The sequence below is a fragment of the Arachis ipaensis genome, chromosome B10, assembly GCF_059453495.1.
Source record: "Arachis ipaensis isolate K30076 ecotype BB chromosome B10, ASM5945349v1, whole genome shotgun sequence".
Lineage (NCBI taxonomy): Eukaryota > Viridiplantae > Streptophyta > Magnoliopsida > Fabales > Fabaceae > Arachis > Arachis ipaensis.
Window position 1 is genome coordinate 1,844,244 of NC_142435.1, and position 24,040 is coordinate 1,868,283.

At 32.5% G+C, this 24,040-nt stretch overlaps 4 protein-coding genes across 4 annotated transcripts; 3 read left to right on the top strand and 1 right to left on the bottom strand.

Moving 5' to 3' along the window:
- The first annotated feature begins 7,999 nt into the window (after positions 1-7,999).
- LOC107622369 (uncharacterized) lies at positions 8,000-8,985 on the top strand. The gene has a single exon (XM_016324238.3). The coding sequence runs from the start codon at positions 8,073-8,075 to the stop codon at positions 8,901-8,903; it is 831 nt and encodes a 276-aa protein (XP_016179724.1). The 5' UTR covers positions 8,000-8,072; the 3' UTR covers positions 8,904-8,985.
- Positions 8,986-11,047: 2,062 nt separating this feature from the next.
- Positions 11,048-13,646, top strand: DEG5 (DEGP protease 5). The gene is made up of 8 exons (XM_016324237.3): positions 11,048-11,334; positions 11,403-11,528; positions 11,604-11,666; positions 12,038-12,127; positions 12,664-12,786; positions 12,894-12,981; positions 13,064-13,138; positions 13,401-13,646. Exons 1-8 carry the CDS (start codon positions 11,113-11,115, stop codon positions 13,505-13,507), a joined length of 894 nt encoding a protein of 297 aa, XP_016179723.1. The 5' UTR covers positions 11,048-11,112; the 3' UTR covers positions 13,508-13,646.
- A 2,002-nt stretch (positions 13,647-15,648) lies between these two features.
- On the bottom strand, positions 15,649-16,070 carry LOC107622370 (Small nuclear ribonucleoprotein family protein). Its single transcript, XM_088503142.1, has one exon. It carries the CDS (start codon positions 16,068-16,070, stop codon positions 15,768-15,770), a length of 303 nt encoding a protein of 100 aa, XP_088359268.1. The 3' UTR covers positions 15,649-15,767.
- A 245-nt stretch (positions 16,071-16,315) lies between these two features.
- LOC107622367 (RNA-binding KH domain-containing protein) lies at positions 16,316-21,514 on the top strand. The gene is made up of 8 exons (XM_016324236.3): positions 16,316-16,456; positions 16,925-17,535; positions 17,754-18,245; positions 18,667-18,906; positions 18,980-19,252; positions 19,910-19,965; positions 20,093-20,189; positions 20,945-21,514. Exons 2-8 carry the CDS (start codon positions 16,948-16,950, stop codon positions 21,074-21,076), a joined length of 1,878 nt encoding a protein of 625 aa, XP_016179722.1. The 5' UTR covers positions 16,316-16,456; positions 16,925-16,947; the 3' UTR covers positions 21,077-21,514.
- Positions 21,515-24,040: the final 2,526 nt, after the last annotated feature.

Sequence of the window (24,040 nt, forward strand, 5' to 3'; positions counted from 1 at the left end):
TATAAAAAAATAAAAAATAAAAATCTTCGGCTCGGCGGACCGGCCCGCCCCGCCCCGCCAAAACCTGCCAATTTGGCGGTGCGGGTTTGGCGGGTTTTTTTAATTTGACGGGTTCCAAATCCTAGCCCGACCTGCCTTTTTCAGCGGGTTTAGCGGATCGGTCCGACGGGCTCGACTGTTTTGCCACCCCTACCGAATAGGGTAAGAGTAAAATGGGTACCACGTATTCGGGTGTTGCCACCCTTAGTACGATTACCATTGGTACCTTTTTCCTTATCCTAAACAAAACTCTCAATATTAATTTGTGTTGTGGGTTGGGTTATAGAACAAGGAAGACCAAAGACATAATGGACAACTTGGATTGGTCCAACTACAACAACCCAAAAGAAAAAAAAAAAAAAGAAAGAGCTTAGCAAAAAGTACTTAATACTCAATCTTTTATTAACAACTATAAACCAATTACAGAGAAATATAGAAATTAAGAGAGGTAAAGAAAAATAAAGGAAAAACATTGTCGCATCCTTTAAATGACTTGTAGTAATGGAATCATTTGACCATATGCAAAATGTGAGGGAGGGATAAAAAATAATTTTACAGTTAAAAAAGACTAAAATAAAATTTTTAAAAGAAGGGCTATATCAGATTTTATGTATAATAATGTTAGCAAAAAAATTATGGTGGAGAAGATCATTACCCCTTATCTTGTATGAGAATCCACCTTGGCCCAGATTATTCAATTCTACCATGCATGCATGTTTAGCTTGTACCATTACTTTTATAATATTTAAATTGATCAATCACTTTTTTTATGTTATGTTTATCTTTTTATTATTGATTACTATCGTCTATTGCCTAATTTTTATCTATTTTTAAGTATCAATATAATTATTAAATTAAAATATTAAATTTATTATAGATTATTATATAACATGTAATGTTTGTTTAGTCGTATTTTAGTAAATCATATTCTTTAGGTGGTTTAGATATTAAATATTAAATATGGAATAGTCATTTGGTGTTTTAGGGTACCAAAAACCAAATTGTCATTGTTAATTAATGAAGACAAAGAACTTTATCATGGACGAGACACAATAATAAAATTCATATAATATATATAATAATAATAATCTAATCGAAATCATATTAATGATGAAAAGACTACACTAAAACAATATTAATTAGATGAGACGTAGATTTTTCCTACAACAAAACGGCTAATTGTAAGGACCCCCCAACCTTAGTTTGTGAGCTCCCTTAGCTTGTTCACGGAAATTGATTCATTGAACTCCAAGCTAAGCAAAGTTACCAACCCTAAATATCAATGGATCCAGTATAATTAATTCCAATTAATTATACTAGTTATATAAATAGTACGCACCACTCTTTTTTTTTTTTTTTTTTTTTGAAGTAAACAAGAGCTCAACACAAAAGGATGGAACAACAGAAAGACAAGTAACAAAGTCAACTTAAAGTACAATCCGTCAGCAAACAACGCATAAAGTAGAGCACTTTCTAGTCATTTTCGGCATTGCCATCAACAACCAAAAGGTTCACCAACAATCCACTCGTCAGAGAGCATAAAGGATCTGTTAATAATATCCCCCACACCTGAGCTTTGATTATTGAAAACTCTATAATTTCTCTCTAACCAAACTGTCCAGATGACAGCAAAGAATCCAATCAACCACTCTTTTATTTCAATCGCGCTACATTTATCAACAGTATTTCTGCTAACTCTTATTTATGATTGTGTTTAATAGAAGTGTCTTTATATATATATTTTCTGAATGTCTCCTTATGCATATGTTTAAAATATAATAATTAATTATTATTGACAATAAATTAGTAGATAGTATATTGGTCTATACTTTTTTATTTTATTTTGGTTCCATTTCATTTGTCACTTTAGCTATATACATACTTATCTATGAAGCACGGACACTTCGCTGAGTTGCGGTGTCCGCGTGTCGGACACATTTCGGACACGACACTCACCGACACTCGTCCGACACGCGTGTCTGCTGTGTCCAAACCGTGTCTCAATAAAAAATAAAAAATTCTTCTCCGGACACACTTGGACACACCTAAATACCATCACGTGTCAGCGTGTCCGGTCTTATTCTTAATATATATTGTTAAAATAAATTTAGATATAGTATATATTATTATTTATTAAAACAAAAAATATTTTAAATACTTGATATAATTAAAATAAGACATTAAAAATAATTAAAAAAATTAATTTATATTTTAATATCAATAAAATATTAAAATATTATTACAATTTATCCAAAAAATACTTTATATTTTATAAGTATGCGTGTCCCCGTGTCATGTAAGATTTTAAAATTCGCGTGTCGGCGTGTCCCGTGTCCGTGTCAGTGTCCGTGTATCATAGATACTTATTAACCAATGAAAGAAACAGTCAATAATTTACCAACAATAATAATATTCAAATGTGATATAATCTTAAAATAGTTGCACCCTAAAGTTCTTCAAAAATACTAATAGTAAAATTCATTATTGTGTTATTTCCATAGTTTAGATGATGATGATGATAGGGTAAACATGAACGAGACAAAGGAAACTTGATCATTATCTGGTTGTTCATGTAGTGTTCCTCTCATTACTACAAAACCCTATTCCAAGGGGGTTTTATAATGAACATATAATCTTTTAGCTGATATGAAGATCACGCAAGAAAGTGATAATTATCCAATTCTAAAATGACAACTCCTTTTTCCATTCTTGTATCCCGCCAATTCTTGTTCCCTCTTTATCGTAAATAAATGAATTATTTTTAGTAGGATGCTCTTATAAAAACGCTTAAAATGTCTTTTTGTAAAAGATATTTATGTGTCACATTATTATTGGACGTATTAATGAATCAATTATTTTTTAATTTCTTAATAATTTAGAATAAAACCGATTTTTTTATAACAATAACAATAAACCTAATTGTTATTAGATCCGATTGAACCGACTAATTTATATAACCTACTGGATTATGAGTTTTTTTTGTTTTTTGTTTTAAATAAAAATTAGGGATATATTTATCTTTTTATCAAAAAATTTAAACATAATTCGGTTTAGATTGTATAAATCGGTCGGATCAAATTGGGTCTAATAATTATAGTGCGGACAATTGGGTTTATGATTGTTGCTATAATAAACCGATTTTATTCTGATTTATTAAAAAATAAATTATTAACTAATTTTAAAAAAATATAAAATAATATCACAATACATATAAATGTCTTAAAATAAAAAAAGGCATTTTTAGTGTCTTTATCGAAGTCATCTTCTTATTTTTATGACCAACTTCATCAATCAATCTAATTAATATAAGCATTTTCAAAATTAATCAAGAGCATATCATGGCAGAATTAAGGTGAAGTTATATAGGCATTAGGCTACGAATGAATACATAAGCTTATAAAATGATGAACCAACCCCATCTCTGCCGTCAAAAATTATTTTAATATAACAAATATCTCGTTATTGTATTCATCATTATTGTTACATTGATTCTGGATCTAAATTGAAATATTATGTGCGCCACACAATCCTACGTCACCATCTTAGAATTGGCTATAATTATATAGTAAAATCTAAACATGATTAGATTAGTGCCACACACAATTGAAAAAGACCAAGCTAATTGAATTGGGACCCAAATTTCAGAGAGGCTGCACAAGTAGAATTTGCCACTTGTTCAATATGTCATGGCCTAAAGGTTTCATGATACATGTGTTAAACTTGGAGCATTACACAAACGAAAAGAGTAGTTAGAGATGGCCCCCACAAAGATGAAGGTATGTGTAGTAATTAATTAATTTTATTATTTAACTAAGAGGCGTTTAATTTGTTTCAATGAAAAAAATTATATTGCGAGAAATAAAATTTATAAGAATAATATAAGTCAGTATTTTAATAAGGAGACTACTTTAATAAAGACATTAAAAATATCTTTTTTTAAAGATATTTATATGTTTTATGTTATTATTAGATATTTTTATTAAATCGGTTAATAATTTATTTTTTAATAAACTAGAACAAAATCAGTTTATTATAACAATAATAATAAATCTAATTGTCTGCATTATAATTATTAGACTCGATTTGATCCGATCGAATTACACAATCTAAATCGAATATTTTTAAATTTTTTTTATAAAAAGACAAATATATCTCTGACTTTTTATTTTGCAGACATTTAAATCTCTAAAAATTTAAAAATATAATTAGATCCTAAAAAAAATTGATTTTATTCGAATTTGTTAAGAAATTAAAAAATAACCGGTTCATTAATACGTCAAATAATAATGCAGCACGTAAGCGTCTTTACAAAAAGACGTTTTATGTGTCTTTATGTAAGCATCTTTTTTAATAAATTATAAAGTTAATATATATTAATAATTTCAAGGAATACTTTTAAAATTCTTCAAAACAAGTTAAAAAATTTTGCTTTATTATATAATATAAAGTCTTCTCAATATATTTAATTATATGTTATCTATTGTTATTTTGGGAAATTTTTAATAAGTTTACATCCAAAACCTTATTATGGTATCATGAAATAAGGTTTTTAGTTACATTAGATTAGTCTGAGACAAATTTTTTATAATATAATATAATAAACCCTAAACATAAGTGGTTGAAGTAATTAAGGAGCGAGGGAAAAAAGGAATAAAAACCAAAGGACCCACAAGCACCATTATTATGGTATTAATTATATGTTGTGCCTAAGATTCAGCAAAGAGTAACGCAGACTTTTGCATTGATGATTTCTTGTCTTTGGTCGTGTGATTTTGGTTTTTATTTGTTCAATAATTTAACTATCTTGCGGATAAAGATATACAGCTAGCTAGTAGACAGAAGCTATAACTAGTCATGTTGTTAATCATTCAAAGAAAACTTGAAATTTTTCGTTTCATCGCACAAGTGTCCATGTACCTCTCTCAAATTCACACGCGTTCAGACATTTGGTTCAATCATATTTCGTTTCACTTTCCGCATAGCCACAAGTTACTTTGTAGTTTGTACACTACTCCATATATAACACAACATACATGGCACTTTTTAATTTTAATATGGAGAGAGGGTTGGTGTATAGCAAAGTTATGAAGGTTTATGATGTTTCATCAGAGTGTGAAGACTGCGTAAGATAAATCAGACTGTCCAATTGGAGGTACTGGAAACTTTGGATCCAATTTGTGTACTGACAGAAAATTCTGGATTTAATTTCAGTATCTACGAAATTCTGCTCCACACAAATCAGACCATCTGATTTGTGTCCCTCTCTCTCTGCTGTAATAAAATCGGACGATCCGATTTCTTTTCACTAAAACAAAAAAATGAACGCCGTCACAATCGTGTATATCTCCCCAGTATTCCATAACTCAACATAACTCACATGTCAACCTCGTATAAAAAAAATTTAGCCCACATGCTTAGGAAATAGTTTTATTTTTATATGTTTTCTTTTAATAATAGAATATTGGGACATACATTTTATATTATTAATAATACTTTGTATGTATGAAAATTTGAAAACCAAAACAAACCTCAAGAGCAATGTTAAATGCACTGCACTTATATTATATATGTTTATATCCTAGCTGGGGGGAAAAAGATTAACACTAAGAAGGTTTCTCAATTGTGCCAATAGCATGCAAAAGTTTAGAAATACCACTTTAAAACAAAATAAAATAAAATTTTACATCAACTTCTATAGGAATATTATTACACAATATTTTAATTGATATATAGTTTGCTAATAATTAATATATATTTGAGAGGAATAATGCTAGAAGTTTATAGAAATGTATGTATGTAAGCTTTAATTTAATTTCACGTAGGGACAATTAACGAAATAGGAATATTGCACTGCCATTTCTATCCTTATTTAAGTTTGCCATTAGCTAGCTCTCTTTAAATTTGTAAACGAATTTATTCACAAACTTTAATTTAATCACATTATACTGAATTAAGAAGAATTAGTACGTAAATTGTTGATCAATTGTATATTACATTAATTTTGATATAATTATGATAAAAGCTAAGTAATTATTTTTGCATGGGTTACTTCCTTTTTAGGTTATCATTTCCATACAATGCTCATCAATCAAGGGCATATGTCTGGTTTTCATTTTTTTTTTTGTTAATAAATTCAGTTGGATTGATCCAAGAGCAATTCATGAAAGCCCTGAAATATATATATATTCTTTTAAACTAAATAAAAATAAAAAATAAGGATACTATTGTTTAAAATTTTATAGATTTTATAGAGAATACTGTATAGTCGTTGTCCAAAAATATATATTTATCATTATATATATAGTACAATAATTGAGCAAAAGATTTGAAATCAATCTTTTCCAAGTACAGATTCTAGAGATTTCGAAAAGGTATATACTTCCCTAGAAAGAGTACCGCTACGCCTATCATTAAGGTTTCTGTTTATTCTAATGTTTGAGTAGGGTTACGGTCCATGCAATTGCAATGAAACAAGTAACTTAATCTTAACTTAATAACATATATAGAGTTCGACATTTCAGCATGCCGTATACAAATGGGGTTTGATACTTTGAGTTTGATGGCACGCACATGATTGTGTTCCATCAATTATTTATTATATATATATATATTAAATTCAAACTATTTATTCAATTCTTATACTTTATAATAATCACTAATCAGTAATTAGGCGCTGAATGAATGAAGATTAGTATGTGGACAATTTGCTACGTGTTTGAACAATGCCAATTTATCATGACGTTTAAGATCTTTTGACTTTCCCTCCTTTCTTCCCTTTTCATTTTCATGCATAATAATTTTTAACTTGCATACCTATCATTGTAAATAAATTAAAATAACAAGCGGAAAATGAATCCAACACAAACACACCAAAATGTCTTTTGATTAGTGTTCAGTGTTCACTCCCTCATTCCACCTAATTAATAATTTTAATTTCTCCTCTCAAATCTCGTGAATGAATCTTACTAAGTGCATGACTTTTTTAAAACATTTTTTTGTGTATGATTAGATTCATCTCCGTGATTTAATTAGCCCATAGATTTGTCTATGATAGAAAATAGGGGTGTAAGTTATCGAATCAGACCGAAATTTACCGTAAAACCGAGTCAAAATTTACAATAACCGAATAGAAAACCGAAAAAATAGTTTTTTTTTTTTAATTTTTTTTCAAATTAAACCGATCGGTTCGATTCGATTTTCGGTTGGTTTAACAGAAATCGAACCGTACCAAACTGAACCAAAAAAGTGGTTTAGTAATGCATTGAAATAGAAATTTTAGACTTAATAAATGTGTTTGTTTTATGTTTAGTTGTTGGAATGAGTTAAAATTTTGTTGAATGTGAATATAATTAAATGTTATTTCAGTTTATTAATTATTTTAAACATTATTTGATTGGAATTAATTTTCTATTAGTTAGAATTAAAAGAAAAATCAACCGAATCAAATCGCTTTTGATTCGGTTCGACTCGATTATTACAATCTATTAGTTGGTACTTTGTAAAAATCAAACAGATTGATTCGGTTGATTTTTGGTCCAAAACCGAACCAAATCGAACTGATAACACCCCAGTAAAACAAGTAAAATAATTATAAGATAGTAATATTTATATATCATCATATTATATACGTGGCGTATCATGCATCATGAATCCATATATCATATTGATTCGTAAGAAAAATACAAGGAATAGCAAGGAAGCAAAGATTCAACACAAATACACACATCATACAGTTTTAATTTAATGTACAAAATATTAGCTGGCACATTTGTGTTCAATATTTAGTATCATTAAATTAAATGATGAGATAGAGACCTTGCCACATAGGCACATATTGAGAATAATAGAGAGAGGGGCATGCTTGTAATTGTGTAATATCAATCATTTGCAACCTAATCATCATGAATCACACCCATATATAAATGGTCCATGTGATTCATTTAGAACTCCCCACCAAAATCACATTAACAAAAAAAAAACAAACACATACATACACATTCTCTCTCTCTCACATAAACTATACTATATACACTATGGCCAAACCATATCTAGAGGAAGATTATAATTATGATTGCATGAAACATTACAAACCAAAACCTCGTTACTATGCCCAAAAACAACAACATAGGAAAGCAAAGAATTTGAATTTATCTTTCTTTGCTTCTATATTTTCCCTTTTCATATACATATCCATCTTTTATATCTTCAACCTTTCTCCCTATGATTTATTGAACAACAACATCTTTTGGTTCTTCATGTCAAACACCTTAATCCTCATCATAGCTGCTGACTATGGAGCATTCTCTTCATCAAAAAAGAAGCAAGATCTTCGAATTTATGAAGAGTATGTAAAACATAGCCAGCAGCAAGAAGCAATAAGAAGCTATGAAGTTGATAAACAATGTATTAATATTAGTCCCAAAGAAACTGTGAGTGACGAGAAGAAGAACAAGAAGGAAATTATCATTAATCATTGTCATCATGATGATAATGAGATTACACAAGAACGTGTGTTGGAAATTGTAGCATATAATGAACCAAAGAAGAAGCATTCTCTGTTTCCATTGCATGGTGATGATGAAGATGAGAAAGAAGTTGGTATTGGAAGGAGTTACTATAAGAGAAGTAAATCGGAGAGAGGTGATAGAACTAAGCGTGTTGTGATTGATGAGAGTAAGAAGAGCAGTGTGAGGATTAGGAGGTCAGGGAGTGAAGGAGCAAAAGTTGAAGAAGAAGAAGAAGAGAAAGAAAATGATGAGTTTTCTAAAATGTCAAATGAGGATCTTAATAGGAGGGTTGAAGAGTTTATTCAGAAATTCAATAGACAAATTAGACTTCAGGCAGCAGCTAGAAATAATACTTAATTAGATATATAATAAGGTATTATATATATATAGACATGTAATGTATGGGAAGGTGATGTGCCAGAAAATTTTGCTATATCTTAATATTTAGCTTCTGCTTTTTTTGAATTGTGCATTTTCATCTTACCAAACAGATAGTGCATTTTACTCTTTAGATTAAATTACATCATAGTCTTATGATTCTTTACCAATTTTCTTTCTTTCTTTTTTTTTTGTTGGTATATATATACACTAAAAGATTAGGGGAAAAAAATTCAGTTATTGAAAATAGAAAATTAAATTAAGGACCTTATTTACAGAAATGAAATTGCAACCACAAATTTTTCATTTATTTTTTCTTCTTCTTAATTTGCGATCACAAAATATATAGATCCTTATATTCACCAGAAACAATTAATATATTGTGTCAAGAAATTATTATGGAAAAGTCTAGGGCCAGCAGTTTTGTTGAATTTTGGCCAGCATGTAGCCAGCAGTGAGAAAGGTGAGTCATTAGATGAAATCTCACACCAATCTCACACTATTGATCATCATTGATGGCTATTTGATGGCTACCAATCACAAAAATTGCTGGCCCTCTAGCATTGCTCAATTATTATTATTATTCTTAGTTTTTTTTTTTGTTATTAGAAATTATAATTAGCTAGCACTTAGCACCTTGCTTAATTTTGTGGGCTAGATTGTATATCCGTACAAAAGGCAAAAGCAATTATCAACGTGTATGTATGCTTAATTTGTTTTCTTGTTCTTTTTTTTTTTTCGTTCTAACAGCAATTGATGTGAGATTAGCTTTTCTTACTAAAACATAATTAAATTGATACTTTAAAAACTTACTAAATGATGTTAAAATATTAGTGAAACTATTTCGTAATATTGTGTATATAGACTAGTCCTGTGTAAAAATAAACATTTAGTCGTCTAAAAGAGGAAGTATAGGGAGCCAATGGAGTATCTGTACAATGTGTACAATGGGGATTTAAAGATGTTCGATTCAGTAGGATATCAGATGTTTATTATCCTTGGTAGTTGGATAGTTATTCTGGATAGTATGAGTGTATTGTGTTTGAGAAATTAGTAGTATTTCACCTGAATGTTCATTTTTTAACTCATATTGGGCCAAATAAATAGCCCATTATACACATTGTACAAATACTTCATTGACTCTCTAGCGGAGTTCTAAATAAAAATATTTATATTTTTTAAATCGCTTTTAAAAGGTTATTGACTACTCTTAACAAATTCTTTCATTAGTAAATCGATTCCTTTGTGTTTCATTATAATGAGTGTGTCCTATCTTTTCTAAAACAAAACATTTAGAAGCTATTACTATTGCTCCAATGGGCATAGAAAGAAGGCCCAAGGTCATGGGAGATAGCAGGTAAAGGTACCTGTCTTTGTAAACCCAAAAGAATAGGAATAATAATTAAAAAAAACCCACCTGTCTTTATCTCTAAATCAATTATTGTCGTGTCCGAAAAAAAAAATATTTTCTGACTATTCATTGTTATTACAAATTTTCATAAGATCTATTTTTCTTGGAACATTTTCCTTTTATTAATACTTTTAATATTTGAATGATAATATTATGGGAGATGCTTCTATAAATACGTGTAAAACGTCTTTTTGTAAAAATGCTTACGTGTCGCATTATTATTAGATGTATTAATGAATCGGTTATTTTTGAAATTTTTAACAAATTAAGATAAAATTAATTTTTTTATAACAATAACAATAAATCCAATTTCTTTTTGGAAATCTAATTGTATTTTTAAATTTTTAGGGATTTAAATGTCTGCAAAATAAAAAGTCAGAGATATATTTATCTTTTTATAAAAAAATTTAAAAATATTTGATTCAAATTGTGTAATTTGATCGAATCAAACCGAGTCTAATAATTATAATTCAGACAATTAGGTTTATTATTATTGTTATAATAAACCGATTTTATTCTAATTTATTAAAAAATAAATTATTAACCGATTTAATAAAGATGTCCAATAATAAAATGACATATATAAACATCTTAAAAAAAAAGACATTTTTAGTGTCTTCCTGCAATTAGTTTGGCAAAGCCAATGAACAAGTTTCTTAGTTAGTTAACAGTAGAGTTAAAAGTAACGGAAGCAGTAACAGAAGGAGAGTGATCCGTTATTATGCTATCCTGTGTTGTGAAATACTGAAATCTGAATTGCTAGGATTGATTGAAGGCATGGCAGTGTTTTGTATCCAAAGCAACTTGTCTGGGTTGGCAAACCCAATTCCCTCAAGAAGAATGAGTAGGCGAGGAGCCTTAGCTTTTGCCTCCTCCATTCTTGTTTCTTCTTGGCCTGCCCTTGCTAATCTCAATTCATCTACACCACCTGCACTTGCTCACAACCTGCTACAAGATGAGTTTCAGCAACAAGAACACCTTCTTGTCCACCTTTTTGAGGTCAGCAATCTTCTACCTTGTTGCTTTATTACTTCTTTTGCATTTAACTTGGGGATGGATTATCACAGGAAACATCACCATCTGTTGTTTTCATTAAAGACATTGAATTGAGGATGCTGGATGAGGATGAGGATGCAGATGCAAAAGTCCAAGGCACTGGTTCTGGCTTCATTTGGGATCAATTTGGTCACGTAGTAAGAAAAGTCACTTTGACAAGGAATTTCATTCTCTCTTTGATTTTCCTCATATTACTTCTTTTGATTCAACAGGTTACTAATTACCATGTTGTTGCCAAACTTGCTACTGATACAAGTGGTTTACAACGTTGTAAGGTATTTCATAATTCTGTTGCCGTTTTGGATTTAATTTGTTTGTGTGGTCAATTTTCTAGCTATGTATCAAGAGTGTTCCCAATCATTCAAACAACCACCATTTTGTTAGTGTTGCAAGTGCGAGGAGTGTTAAAGTTAGTCACACATTAAGAAAATAAGGAAGAGTGAGGAGTTAATAAGATGAGAGACTCATTAACTTACTATCTTAAGGTTTTGAGTTGGATGTGATGTCTTCTCATATTATGTTATCTCACTTGATTCCTCTCCGAAGTCTTCCCGATAGTCGAGAGCTCTCCACGGTTTGCCCAACACCTTTATCTGAGTAGCAGCACAGCACTAATATTAATGTAAAATCATGATACTGTCTACAGGTTTTCTTAGTTGATGCCAAAGGGAATAGCTTCTACAGTGAAGGAAAGATAATTGGGTTTGATCCAGCCTATGATCTTGCTGTTCTCAAGGTACATTCTAATCCTTTTCTTTTCCCCTCAACAGTTGATTTCTTTATTTGTCAATCTTATAGGATTCTTCTTTATATGCCAATCATAATGGTCCAAAGTTTCTTTTCTCTTGATCGTGTTGATGTTGCATAGCTGACATTTTTCCTTAACTTGACCACGTCATTTGAGGCATCAACACTTACCTTCTAAGGTTCTAAAGATGAACAGACAATAATTACTCTGTTGGTCTCTATAGTTTCGCGAAATTTTCAATTAGGTCCCTATACTTTTTTTTCTTTTAATTGGGTTCTTGCACCGATTTTTTTTTCAATTGAGTTCCTACATTTTTTTTTCCTTTTATTTGACTCCCTGCACCAATTGTTTTTTTTTTTCAGTTGGGATCCTATACAATTAAGCCAATTACTATCAAGAGGGACCTAATTGAAAAAAAAATTAGTGCAGGACCCAATTAAAAAGAAAAAAAATATAAGAATCTAATTGAAAATTTCGCAAAACTACAGGAAACAACAGAGTAATTAAACCTTTTGTATTTGCAGATTGATGTTGATGGGCACGAAATCAGGCCTGTGGTTCTTGGTCAATCTAACAAGTTACATGTAGGTCAAAGTTGTTTCGCAATTGGGAATCCTTATGGATATGAAAATACTCTCACAACAGGGGTAATTTTTCATGTTGTTTCCTAGATAGAACAAAAAGTGTTGCACCTTGTAGGTGTTACTTCATTGTATTGAAAGAAACGGATGTTATGATGGTGTAACTTTTGCAGGTGGTGAGTGGTTTAGGGCGTGAGATACCTTCACCAAATGGAGGAGCCATTAAAGGAGCTATTCAAACTGATGCAGATATTAATGCAGGCAAGCAACACACCTCATTTTCCTGATGTTTCCAGTGCCAATGTTTGAATTGTGATGTTATGTGTGCATGGATGGAAAACAGGAAACTCAGGTGGACCATTGATTGACTCATACGGCCATGTTATTGGCGTAAACACAGCAACCTTCACCAGAAAAGGTAACTGTTATGTGTATGCTATTTTTTGCGGAAAAGTCTAGGGGCCAGCAATTTTGTTAAATTCTGGCCAGCATGTAACCAGCAAAGAAAAGTGAACCATTGGATGAAATCTCACATCAATCTCACACCATTAAAACCATCATTGATGGCTATTTGATGGCTACAAATCACAAAAGTTGCTGGTCCCCTAGCAATCCTCTTTCTTCACTAATGTTCCAACTCCCCAAGAATACTTATTTTGCTATTTTTCACGCAATTTCAGGGAGCGGAATGTCATCAGGTGTTAACTTTGCAATTCCCATCGACACTGTTCTCAGGACTGTACCATATCTTATTGTTTATGGAACACCTTACAGTAATAGGTTTTGATCAACCATGTTCCATAACTATCATTTGATAACGAATGAATGACATGTTTGATTGATGTTCAAACAACAACCTTTACAAGCATGCTAAATTACTAGCAATATTAATCTCAGATATAATAGCATGACTTGAGGTGCATAAATCAACTATTCTCGTGTATCAATATATCAATTGAAAAATCAACAATGAATACGTGGGAGTTTTTCCACTATCTTTCATTAAAAAAGAAATTGCTAATTGATGTCGAAAGTGAGTTGCTTTGTTAGAGGCAGGTATATGATCTATGCTGATTTTGTGATTTAGCACAAAATTCGACAATAGAGATAGCTCGACTAAGTTCGTTTGACCTAAAGGTGGGTCGATAATATGTAAGTCAAAATGTCATAGCATGTGGGTTGTTCCACGAGAATGTAGGTCGAAGTATCATAAGGGTAGTTCCATAAGAGCTTAACACAAGGATTCAACTTATCATAAAAGGAGTTAAGTCGATCACTTCTAAAAGTCGAAATGAGTAATTACACAAAGGCTTTATCCAGAAGCCCTTAAGAATGTGGGACTTAAAGACCAATGTAAGAAGAGACATGAGACATCAAACTTAAAAGTCAAGATTCTTCATGGTCAAGGCAATATCGTAACCTAAGAAATAGGAGGAAGCTAGCTCGTGGGAAAAAAAAAACACTGCAAATCTATCTTTTTGGACTATAAATAGAAGAAAGACAGAGGTGAAAAATGGACTTCAACCTGAACACTACACTAAACTCTACAAAATCCAAAATTACACTGACGCCATGAATGTAAGTGTCCAGAGTCAATTTACCTTTATTCTTAATTTTTTCCCTTTTATTTTCAGTTTCTTTTGTTTTATTCCCTTTTCATTTCTTTTCGAATATTTTAATTTCTTTTATTTAGTTATTTTAAACTTTAATTTACTTGTTATTTAAATTACAGTTTGTATTTATTTCTTTCTCTTCATATTCATTTTATCTTCACATTGTTAATTTTCTTTTCTTTCAAGCATTTATTTCCAAATTTTCACTTCATTTTATCTATTCCAAGATTTGGAGACTAGACTTCTGATTTCGGTATCGTACATTAAACTAACCTATTTGGCTACAGTTTTAATCAAAACAAGTTTTAAAGGGTTAAGTAGGGCATTGCAGTTTTAGGATATTTGTTCTGTGATTGTTACTATCTTAGTTTCTTGTTTTGAATGTATTTATTTTTGTCATGTAGGTGTTCTATCTGCACATGGAAGCATTGCACGCTTAATGCCCTTGCCCTCTGAAGTATTTGGACTCCACTTGTTTTTTGAGAAGTTAGGGAATGAGCTCACAGTTTAGTCTTATTTTATAACAACATGATTGCCACTGAAACCATAGTACCTAGTACAAAATTGAGGATCAAATTCTCAACCAAAAGGATAGAAGTTGATTCTGGAACAAAATGTGAGGCTGCATAGAAAGTTTCCCTAATTGATCAAAGTGAGCTCTCTAGTTCAAAGAAGTCCCTTAAGCCAGATTCCAACAAAAGGGGACTGCCAGGGACAGGGAGCATTGAATGCCAAAAAGAGAAAAGACTTATTGTAATATTCCCTAATGCAAGTGTTGATTTCTGTGAGAGGAGAGTAAAGACTTACTGTAATATGCAAGGTTTGAAGATAGTTTCTGGAAATCATGAAATAAAATTGGGTGAATGATATGGTATCTAAAAAGTGATGCCTATTTACTAAAAAAAGTTAAAAAATAATATTTAATTTAAAAGATATAACAATAAATAATTTTTAAAAAATCAAAACTTACTACAAAAGTTAAGTTAGGCAAAATTTAGGCACTAACTCATAAGCACCATAGAATTGGCCATAAAATTGATACCTCTGTTAACTCTATTCTCTGAGGTCAACCTCATTAGGTCACATATGTCTTTTGTTTCCCTTTATGACTATATGTATTTTTGAAGATATTATTGTATTGGCAATGATTTGGTCATAGGTGGAGTTTCCAAAATTTCCACAGCTTACTTGCAAAGTGAAGAAAGAAAGACTTAAACGAAGTATGAATTGTGTTTAGACCTACATTTCTGCATTGATTTATCTATACCATTAATGAAGGACGTCTTAATTTGGCTACAATTAACGATCAATAAAATGAATACAAGTAGAGTAGTCTCTTCTTTGTTAATAAATTATAATAGTTAAGTTTGAAGCAAGAGTTGTAATAAACATACAAAGAGTAAAATGGAAGAAAGAGAAGACAATAATAACTAACTAAGTAAGAGATAGAAGGGACAACTGTTCGTCGATAGAGCAATCAACATGACACGTGGCGCGACAGGAAGCAGGAATGAGAATGAGGCCAAGGCACCTCTGTTCGAGGGAAGACGGAGAGGATCGGCGAGTGGTGCGATACTCGACGGCATCCTGGAGAATGATGTTGCCTTGCTTGTCGATGCAGTAGAATCCGCCCAAAAAGAATCTTCCATCCTTGATCCCCACCAGCATTCGCCGAAACAGCAGCTTCCTCGCCCGCCGAACCGCCTCCGACCCTTCTCCAACTGCTTCTTCTTCCATCGCCCCCAACCACACACTATTTAGGTTTTCAACTAAACCACGACTTCCCCTACACCCCTATATCATACTTCTTTTCGCAAATTACATTCAACTCCCTTAACAACTTTACAATTACCTGTACAAAACATAATAATTGTGTAAAATAATCTTATACTTTTAGTAAAAATTAAATTTTTAAATTACCAAAAAATGGATTAATAGCGGGGTATTATAGTAAAACAACAAAATAAAGGAGGAAGAAAAGGTGAATAGATCCTGCCCTGCCTCGTAGAGAGATTCTCAGAGAAACAAGAAATCGAGTGCGTTTCTCGGCGAAATTCGAAACATCAGGGCTTCAACTAGCTTCGCTTCTTCTTCATCATCTTATCTTTATATCTATTAATCAGGTACACAAGTCTCTTACTTTTGGTTTCACAAACTTCAATTTTTCTTAGCTCTTTTCCTTTTTAAGTGAGGTTCCTTCCCCATTTGACACGCCATCTTATACCATTTTTTCTTTTCTTAAGCTGGTGTTGAATTATGCTTATACGATTACACCCCCGGCCCCAATCATAGCATAAAATGTTGGATTCTCTTCACTCCACTCAAGAGTGATATTTACTAAACACCACTAATTTCCACATTTTCAGCTTTGCTTGTTTTCAATTTAAATATAATTAGAATAATTTATATGTTGGTGTTGCAAGCTCATCCTGCGGTGAATCATATTTTAATACCTTCACTTATCTATGTAAATCTGTTTAATTAGTTGGATTATTCTTTCATTTAAGATTGTTGTCACAAGGGTGGCATGGGAGAAGAAGTTTGGTGAAAAGAAAGTTGCAGTATTTATTTACTTGGCTTTTTTCTCCCAGGAGTCTCACCGGTGGTTTGTAAAATGGGGGAGACTGGGAAACGATATCGCAATCAAAGGGACCATGATGGAAACGGGAAGAATCAAAAGCGGCGTGTGAATGACATAGTTGAAAGGGGAAATGATGAATTGATTATCTATAGAATACTGTGTCCAGATGGAGTTATTGGGAATGTCATTGGTAAGAATGGAAAAGTCATCAATACAATAAGGCAGGAGACTAGGGCAAAAGTCAAGGTGGTGGATCCATTTCCTGGTGCCAAGGACCGGGTTGTAACAATTTACTGCTATGTTAAGCAGAAGGAAGAATTTGAGGTTGATGATGAGCTCAATAATATGCAGCCTTTATGTGCTGCCCAAGATGCTCTTCTCAAGGTTCATTCTGTCATTTCAAATGCCATGGAAGCCGTTGGAGATTCTGAAAAGAAACAGAAGGATAAGGAAGAATGCCAAATCCTTGTTCCATCAAGCCAGTCTGCAAATATCATTGGTAAGGCTGGGGCTACCATTAAAAAATTGAGGGTAAAGACAAGGACAAATATCAAGGTTATTGCAAAGGATAGGGCCAATCCGGCACACTCATGTGCTATGGACTTTGACAATTTTGTGTTGGTTGGTACATTTAATATTTCTAGTAGCTTACCTTAACAGTTTTCTTTTCTGATCCGTTAAACATTCTTAGTACTTTAGCTTTGGGATCTTACAATTTCTATATGTTGAATGACATTTCAACGTGGATATTTTATTTAGCTATTAAAACAAATTCTTTTGCAGTGAACTTTTACCTTACTTTTTGGCCTTACTACATTCATTTACCCCATTGTGAGTAGATTACTGGTGAATCAGAAGCTGTTAAAAGAGCATTGTTTGCAGTTTCTTCTATTATGTACAAGTTCTCTCCAAAGGAGGACATCCCTCTTGACACTACAGTACCAGAAGTCCCTCCTAGCCTTATAATTCCTTCAGACATTCCAATTTATCCACCTGGCAGACTATACCCAACTTCAGATCCTATTATCCCACCTAGACCTGTTCCTCAAATCCTAGGTGCAACAAATGTACATGATCTGCAAGGTTACGCTGATTCAGGAAATGCATGGTCTCTGTACTCATCTGCACTTCCAGCCGTTTCTGATCCTGGTGGTTCACAATCTGAGGAATTAATTGTTAGAATGCTATGCCCCTCTGACAAGATTGGATGTGTCATCGGGAAGGGAGGAAGTATAATTAAAAATATAAGGCAGGCTAGTGGTGCTCGTATCGAGGTTGATGATTCCAAGGCTCGTCACGATGAGTGTTTAATCACTATAACTGCAACAGAGGTATACTATATCTGCTTCTTCCACTTGTTTCAATGATTGAGCATTTTTACTGAGATGTATTAAACATGGTAGAGTCTTTGATATATCTTATTTGCATGGAAACGCTTAGACTTTTATGTGTTATCAATGTTTTATTTGTTCATTGTTATAAGTTCAATTTTCAAATGTATATGTTAGTATGAGAAAAAGGAAAAATCACATTAGACATGGGTATTGAGTTGAGGAGTTGCATGTTTGACATGAAAGCTGCTCCAAATCATTGAATTTCATGATCGATTTCGTGTTTGATTTACCAGTTGTTGGAGTTTGTTGATACCTATGTACTCTGCATGCAGTAGGTTTTCCCATTATATGTTCGTGAGCTGTTGTTCCGTATAATAAAATGAGTAAATAGTCATGGAGTATGATTTGTATTTTGTAGTCATCAAGTGATCTGAAATCCATGGCAGTGGAAGCTGTTTTGCTTCTGCAAGGGACAATAAATGATGAAGATGACACCCCAGTTTCAATCCGGCTCCTAGTTCCATCCAAAATTATAGGATGTATTATTGGGAAAAGTGGCTCAATCATAAACGAAATTCGGAAGCGGACTAGAGCAGATATTCGAATCTCGAAAAGCAATAAGCCTAAAATTGCTGATGTGAATGACGAACTTGTTGAGGTTTGAATTCTTTTTTTTTTAAATAAGTTTTCTCGTCTACTTTGTGTATGTGTTTATTCAATGTTCTTTTTAGGTGGTTGGTGGAGTTGATTGTGTGAGAGATGCACTAATCCAGATTGTATTAAGACTGCGGGATGATGTATTGAAAGAAAGGGACACTGGCCGTAATCCTCCCCCTATAGGTTCTGAATCATTTTATTCAGGTGGTTCTGTTCTTCCAGTGAGATCTGTCATCCCTCCAGTTCCTGATGTCCCTGCTCCATTGGCTTATGATCAGAGGACTGAAAGTGGAACTGGGCTAAACATGCTTTCTTCCAGCAGCTTGCATGGTTTTGGATCTTATTCGGTATGTCTTACTGCTTTTTTTTAATTCAATATCATATCCTATATGCTTCTGATTTGAAGTTATTGGTTCAATGTATGGATAAAATTCGTTATCATTTATTGGTACTTTACTGCTTATGATATCAAATATCTCACAAATCTTTATTTATTTGTTTGTCATTTTTTTAATGGTGAAATGTATTTGTTTTATTAGTTTCTTAAGATTGAGACAATTTATTTCCAATGTATATGATAATGGATTCTATTCTCTGGAGAAAATTATTATATTATGGACACTAGATAGTGACCTTGATTTATAGGTTCTGCTAAAATTTAGTGTATTTTACCATTGTTTTTAAATTTTATAGCTCCTTGGTCATGTGCTGGGATGGTATATCTGGATTTAAATATTATGTTATGATGATATGAAAATATAGTGAAGTTGATGTAGTGAGTGCTGATGAATTTCAGCATTCTCTTCTCTTTTGTTCTTAGAGCTGTTCCTTTTATTCAACACATCCTTTCCACCAGTACTGTGTTCTGTTTTCTAGTACAAGAAGTTGGCAGCTGCATTAATTTCATTCTGTATTCTTCTGTCTATTGTTAAATATCCACTCTCTATTTTTAGTTCTTAAATGTAGGCCACTGGCATCATGTATTGTTTGCTTCATTGTAATAGATGGGAGAAAATGGCTATGGATCTATGTCTTCGTATGGCTACAAGCTATATGGAGGGTTAGTATATAGTTTTATCAATGTTCTACATACATTTTTATACTTTGCAACTACGTTACTCCCCTTTTATGTTAATCTGATTAATTCTTTTCAACTATGTTTCTGCGCCTTCATTTGTTATACTCAGTTTGCCTCCCACATCAACTATGGAGATGTTGGTCCCAGCTAATGCTGTAAGCAAAGTGTTTGGTAGAGGAGGGGCAAATATAGCTAATATTAGGAAGGTTTGTTCTCCAGCTCTGAATTTATTTTCTTTCACTGAATGTTTCAGGGAAGTAATTATTGTTTTGAAAGATGCATTTCTATATTATCTGTCATACAAAGGGGTTGGCATGTGATGTTGCAAGGTTTATCATCGTAGGATTTAATTTTGCTATTTTCATTTATTCTTTATTCAATGAAGATGCCTCCTATAAAAATACATATTTCTATACCGGTGATGCTACATGACCAAGTCATTTTGGTAATTAAGTTCAACCAAGGTGGTCCAATAGTTTAAGCATTTATAACAAAAAATTTTAGTTGAAGAAGGAGGAGGAAAGGCATAAGAAGAAGAAAAGTCTTGGTTGGACTTGATTACAAAAATAACTTGTTCACCTAGCATTTCTCTTTCTATACTTATCTTAGTGGCAGATTCCATTACATTGTCATATATATGCTGTATCATGTCGGTCCAATTTGCAAGAATGTAAAATTAAGAAACTGAGTTTCACCAAGTCAGTATTGAGTTTTCGTAAGAAGGAAGCAATTACTTGTGCAGAAACTAAATGGAAAATTTATCAAGATTTCTCATTTTTTGTCACACATCTGATGGACCATAAGATGTTCATACTCTCGCTGTCACTCACTATCATATTAGCATTTAGTATTGAATAACAATTTCTTTGTGCTTCCGTACCCATTGTACCTGAATATCTTAGCAACTGGTGCCAATATGCTTCATTGAATGTGTATTTTATGTCTATTTCCTTTAATCCAGATTTCTGGAGCAACAGTAGAGATTTCTGAAACCAAATCTTCCCGAGGTGATCGTATAGCTCTTATATCGGGTACACCGGAACAAAAACATGCAGCTGAAAACTTGATCCAGGCATTTATAATGGCCACATAACCTGATGGAGTTATTTCTGGTCTTTTAAGATGAAAAATTAATCCTGAAGCATGTCCAGGTTCCTGTCCATAGTTCTCTTTGGTCTGGAATAGAATATTCTATAGGGTTCTTTTTCTGAACTCCTGTTTCTTCCATAACATTAACTAGCAAGATTCTGCTGGAGTATCCATAGCTAGGTCTGTATGTAGGAGCTATACTTCCTTTCATTTCTTTTTCTTAATCTATTCTTCTTCTGCGCTCTTGTCATAGTAATTTAGGATCTTTCTATCCATTCATGCTGTATTTCTGTTGACCAGTGTGAGACCATCCCCATAAACTATTGTCGGGGGAAACCATAAAGGGTTGATGTTTATTTTGTTCTGCTGGATCAACCTCTTATTCTTGTTTCTTGCTGGAAGTGTTTCTCCTAATGATGCTAATAAAATGCAGATTCTCTGGTAATCTCCTTTTTCTAACTCTTGCTCTTCAAGTACTTTGATCAGAAGTTGGAAAATTGCCTCATGAATTAGAGAATAATGCAGATAACTCTGGATCATTCTCTTCCCTCTGCTAGTATTTTCCATATCTTCTAATCCTAATGTAATGGTTTTTGCAACTATATATGTTCATACATTTTTTGCTTGACTTCCGGCTTCTGGTTGTGCTTGTTATCACACTGAGCACACTCCATTGTTTACCTATTATCTGAAAAACCATTAGAATTTATTTTGTAGAGCTTGTATTCGTGCTTTTCAGTTTTCACCTTAGTTGTCATGTGCCGGATGCCGCTCACAAGAAGATACTTTGTCTCTGCTGCATTTTATTGAGGCAGCCCATAACTGATCCAATGCGTTTAAAATGATATCAGTGAATGTCCTAATTTTATCGAATTAAATTCATTTTATGATCTTGATTCTTTATCTCTGTTGCCTGTGGCTTATCTACTATCCTGTTTGCAACTTAGCATTTAGTATCTCAGATGAACTTGGATTATATGGTTAATCAAATTTTGGTGACTTAGAGAATATCCTTTCTAAATTTCAGTGATTTTCCTAAGTGGTAACTAAATTTGTAGGGAATAGCTTGTTTCCTATCCTCAAGGTATCTGCTTATTTCTCAGATATTGCTTTTTGACTAGTATGAATAATCACAATCACAATCACATGCCATGGGATTAAATCATCCTCTTTCGATTGTCAATCTACTATATATCGGTACTCAGATCTTCTCTTGAAAAAGATTCAGTCATCCAGTTTTTCTGCTGCTATGTTCAAAATCTATAATAAGACCAGTGTGCTCAAGACTTCCTTTCCTTTTCATCGTCGCAGAGCGCTGTCTAGCTTTCTTTACATAATTAGTAATCAGCTAGATATTTTTCAATGGGAAAATCATACAAAGCCAGAAATCCCTCCGGAAATATAATAATCCAACTAAGTTGGCAGGTTATGAGTGGTTTAAGTAAAATTGTTATGTTTCTCTCTACAATTATTATCTTTGCCATGGATGTCCGCCAATGAATTGAGGCAGTGTAGCACTGCTCTTTCCGATGATTACAGTGACATTAAACTTCACTTTCCTAGCAAATTGTCAGTATATTTAATTTCTTCATTTTGTGCTAGTGTAGTTTCTAGGTTTTGTTTCATAAACTCTCCCTATTCTCATATCAGCAAAGTTATGCTGACATGTAATGTTTTTTATTACTTTACCCAATCCTTTTCATGTATGTTTGGGAGTTCTGAGGTGGGAGTCGAGCCCTTAATGGCACTGAGAAAAGGGAAGGAGTGGATGAGAAAGCCCTTCTCCTATTTGGGAGCTCCATGAAGACAAGGGACTGCAGTGCCTCCATATCTAAGCACCCACTTGTCCCTGCCACTCCCTCCTCGCCTTGCCCTTCCGGCCACTGCTCCCAAACAAAGCCTTAACCCTTAAGAATATACTATACAGGTGGGAAATCCTCCCTGTTCTAGACTATGATAGATTTTAAGTTTACAATACCCCCCTCTCAACTCAGTATTATAGACTCTAGATCACTATCCATTTTTATTATTATTACCCCACCATTCTTATTAAAAGGATGTCTAGTTTGAATTTGGTCAATTGCAATTTGCAGCCATTGTTATAAGTTGATGTAGTTCAATAGAATTTGGATTGATAGTCATTCACTCCAGGTATTTTTGTTTGTCTTGGAGATGAATATTTCCTTTATGAAGGGGTATGGTTCATGGAAACTTAAGGCCAGAGATCTTGTTTGTTGTCACTATTTGTATATGAAGTTACTTTTAGATTGTATATAAAATTATAAAGTAGTGTTAATAAATTCCTGTGCATACAGCTTTCTTCGTTTTGTTTTCAACCAGGAATAGATTGTAATATTGTGAAGGTAAATTAGTTTTTGCTTTTCTTGGTTACACTGCATTTGTTCAACCAAAAGAGGAAAAAGAAACATGCAAATTGAACTTATTTGTTAACAAAGCAGAATCAGGTATCCATCAGGTATCCTCCTCCTCCTCCTCCTCCTCCTCCGTTGTTTGGGATTTATAAAGGGGAAAAAGTATCTTTTATATTTTACTATTTTTTTTCCTTCAAAATTTTATAAACAAGAAAAAACTGAAATATAAAAATGGAAACTAAACAGGTCTTAAGTCTCTCCTCAACACTAATATAGTTAGAAAATGTTGGTGTATTGATGAGCATATCGTCCTATTTCTTAGGATTTCGGAAGAGCTAATGACAGTATTATTATGCTTCTGAAAATAGATAGTTGGATAGTGTTAGAAAAATTTCTCCCCTTTTCCTTCCTTTATTCAGGCCACATATTAGTGGATCAGAAAAGATAATAGAAGGATGTCTCCATTATAGAACCGAATTTTATTTGACAAAGATTTGAAGATTTTACTTGAAAAAGTGATTGTATATCGATATAATGTTCGTCATATGACTTACTTTCTAGAATGGGATATTTATGAGAATGACTTTCCCTAAAAT

Excerpts from the sequence above, each read along its gene's own strand:
- LOC107622369 (XM_016324238.3), top strand. The coding sequence starts at position 8,073 with ATGGCCAAACCATATCTAGAGGAAGATTATAATTATGATTGCATGAAA.
- LOC107622370 (XM_088503142.1), bottom strand. The coding sequence starts at position 16,070 with ATGGAAGAAGAAGCAGTTGGAGAAGGGTCGGAGGCGGTTCGGCGGGCG.
- DEG5 (XM_016324237.3), top strand. The coding sequence starts at position 11,113 with ATGGCAGTGTTTTGTATCCAAAGCAACTTGTCTGGGTTGGCAAACCCA. Across the intron at positions 12,128-12,663 it reads ATGATCTTGCTGTTCTCAAG|ATTGATGTTGATGGGCACGA; the intron begins GTACATTCTAAT and ends TTGTATTTGCAG. Across the intron at positions 12,982-13,063 it reads TGATGCAGATATTAATGCAG|GAAACTCAGGTGGACCATTG; the intron begins GCAAGCAACACA and ends GATGGAAAACAG.
- LOC107622367 (XM_016324236.3), top strand. The coding sequence starts at position 16,948 with ATGGGGGAGACTGGGAAACGATATCGCAATCAAAGGGACCATGATGGA. Across the intron at positions 18,246-18,666 it reads TCACTATAACTGCAACAGAG|TCATCAAGTGATCTGAAATC; the intron begins GTATACTATATC and ends TGTATTTTGTAG. Across the intron at positions 19,253-19,909 it reads ATGGTTTTGGATCTTATTCG|ATGGGAGAAAATGGCTATGG; the intron begins GTATGTCTTACT and ends TCATTGTAATAG.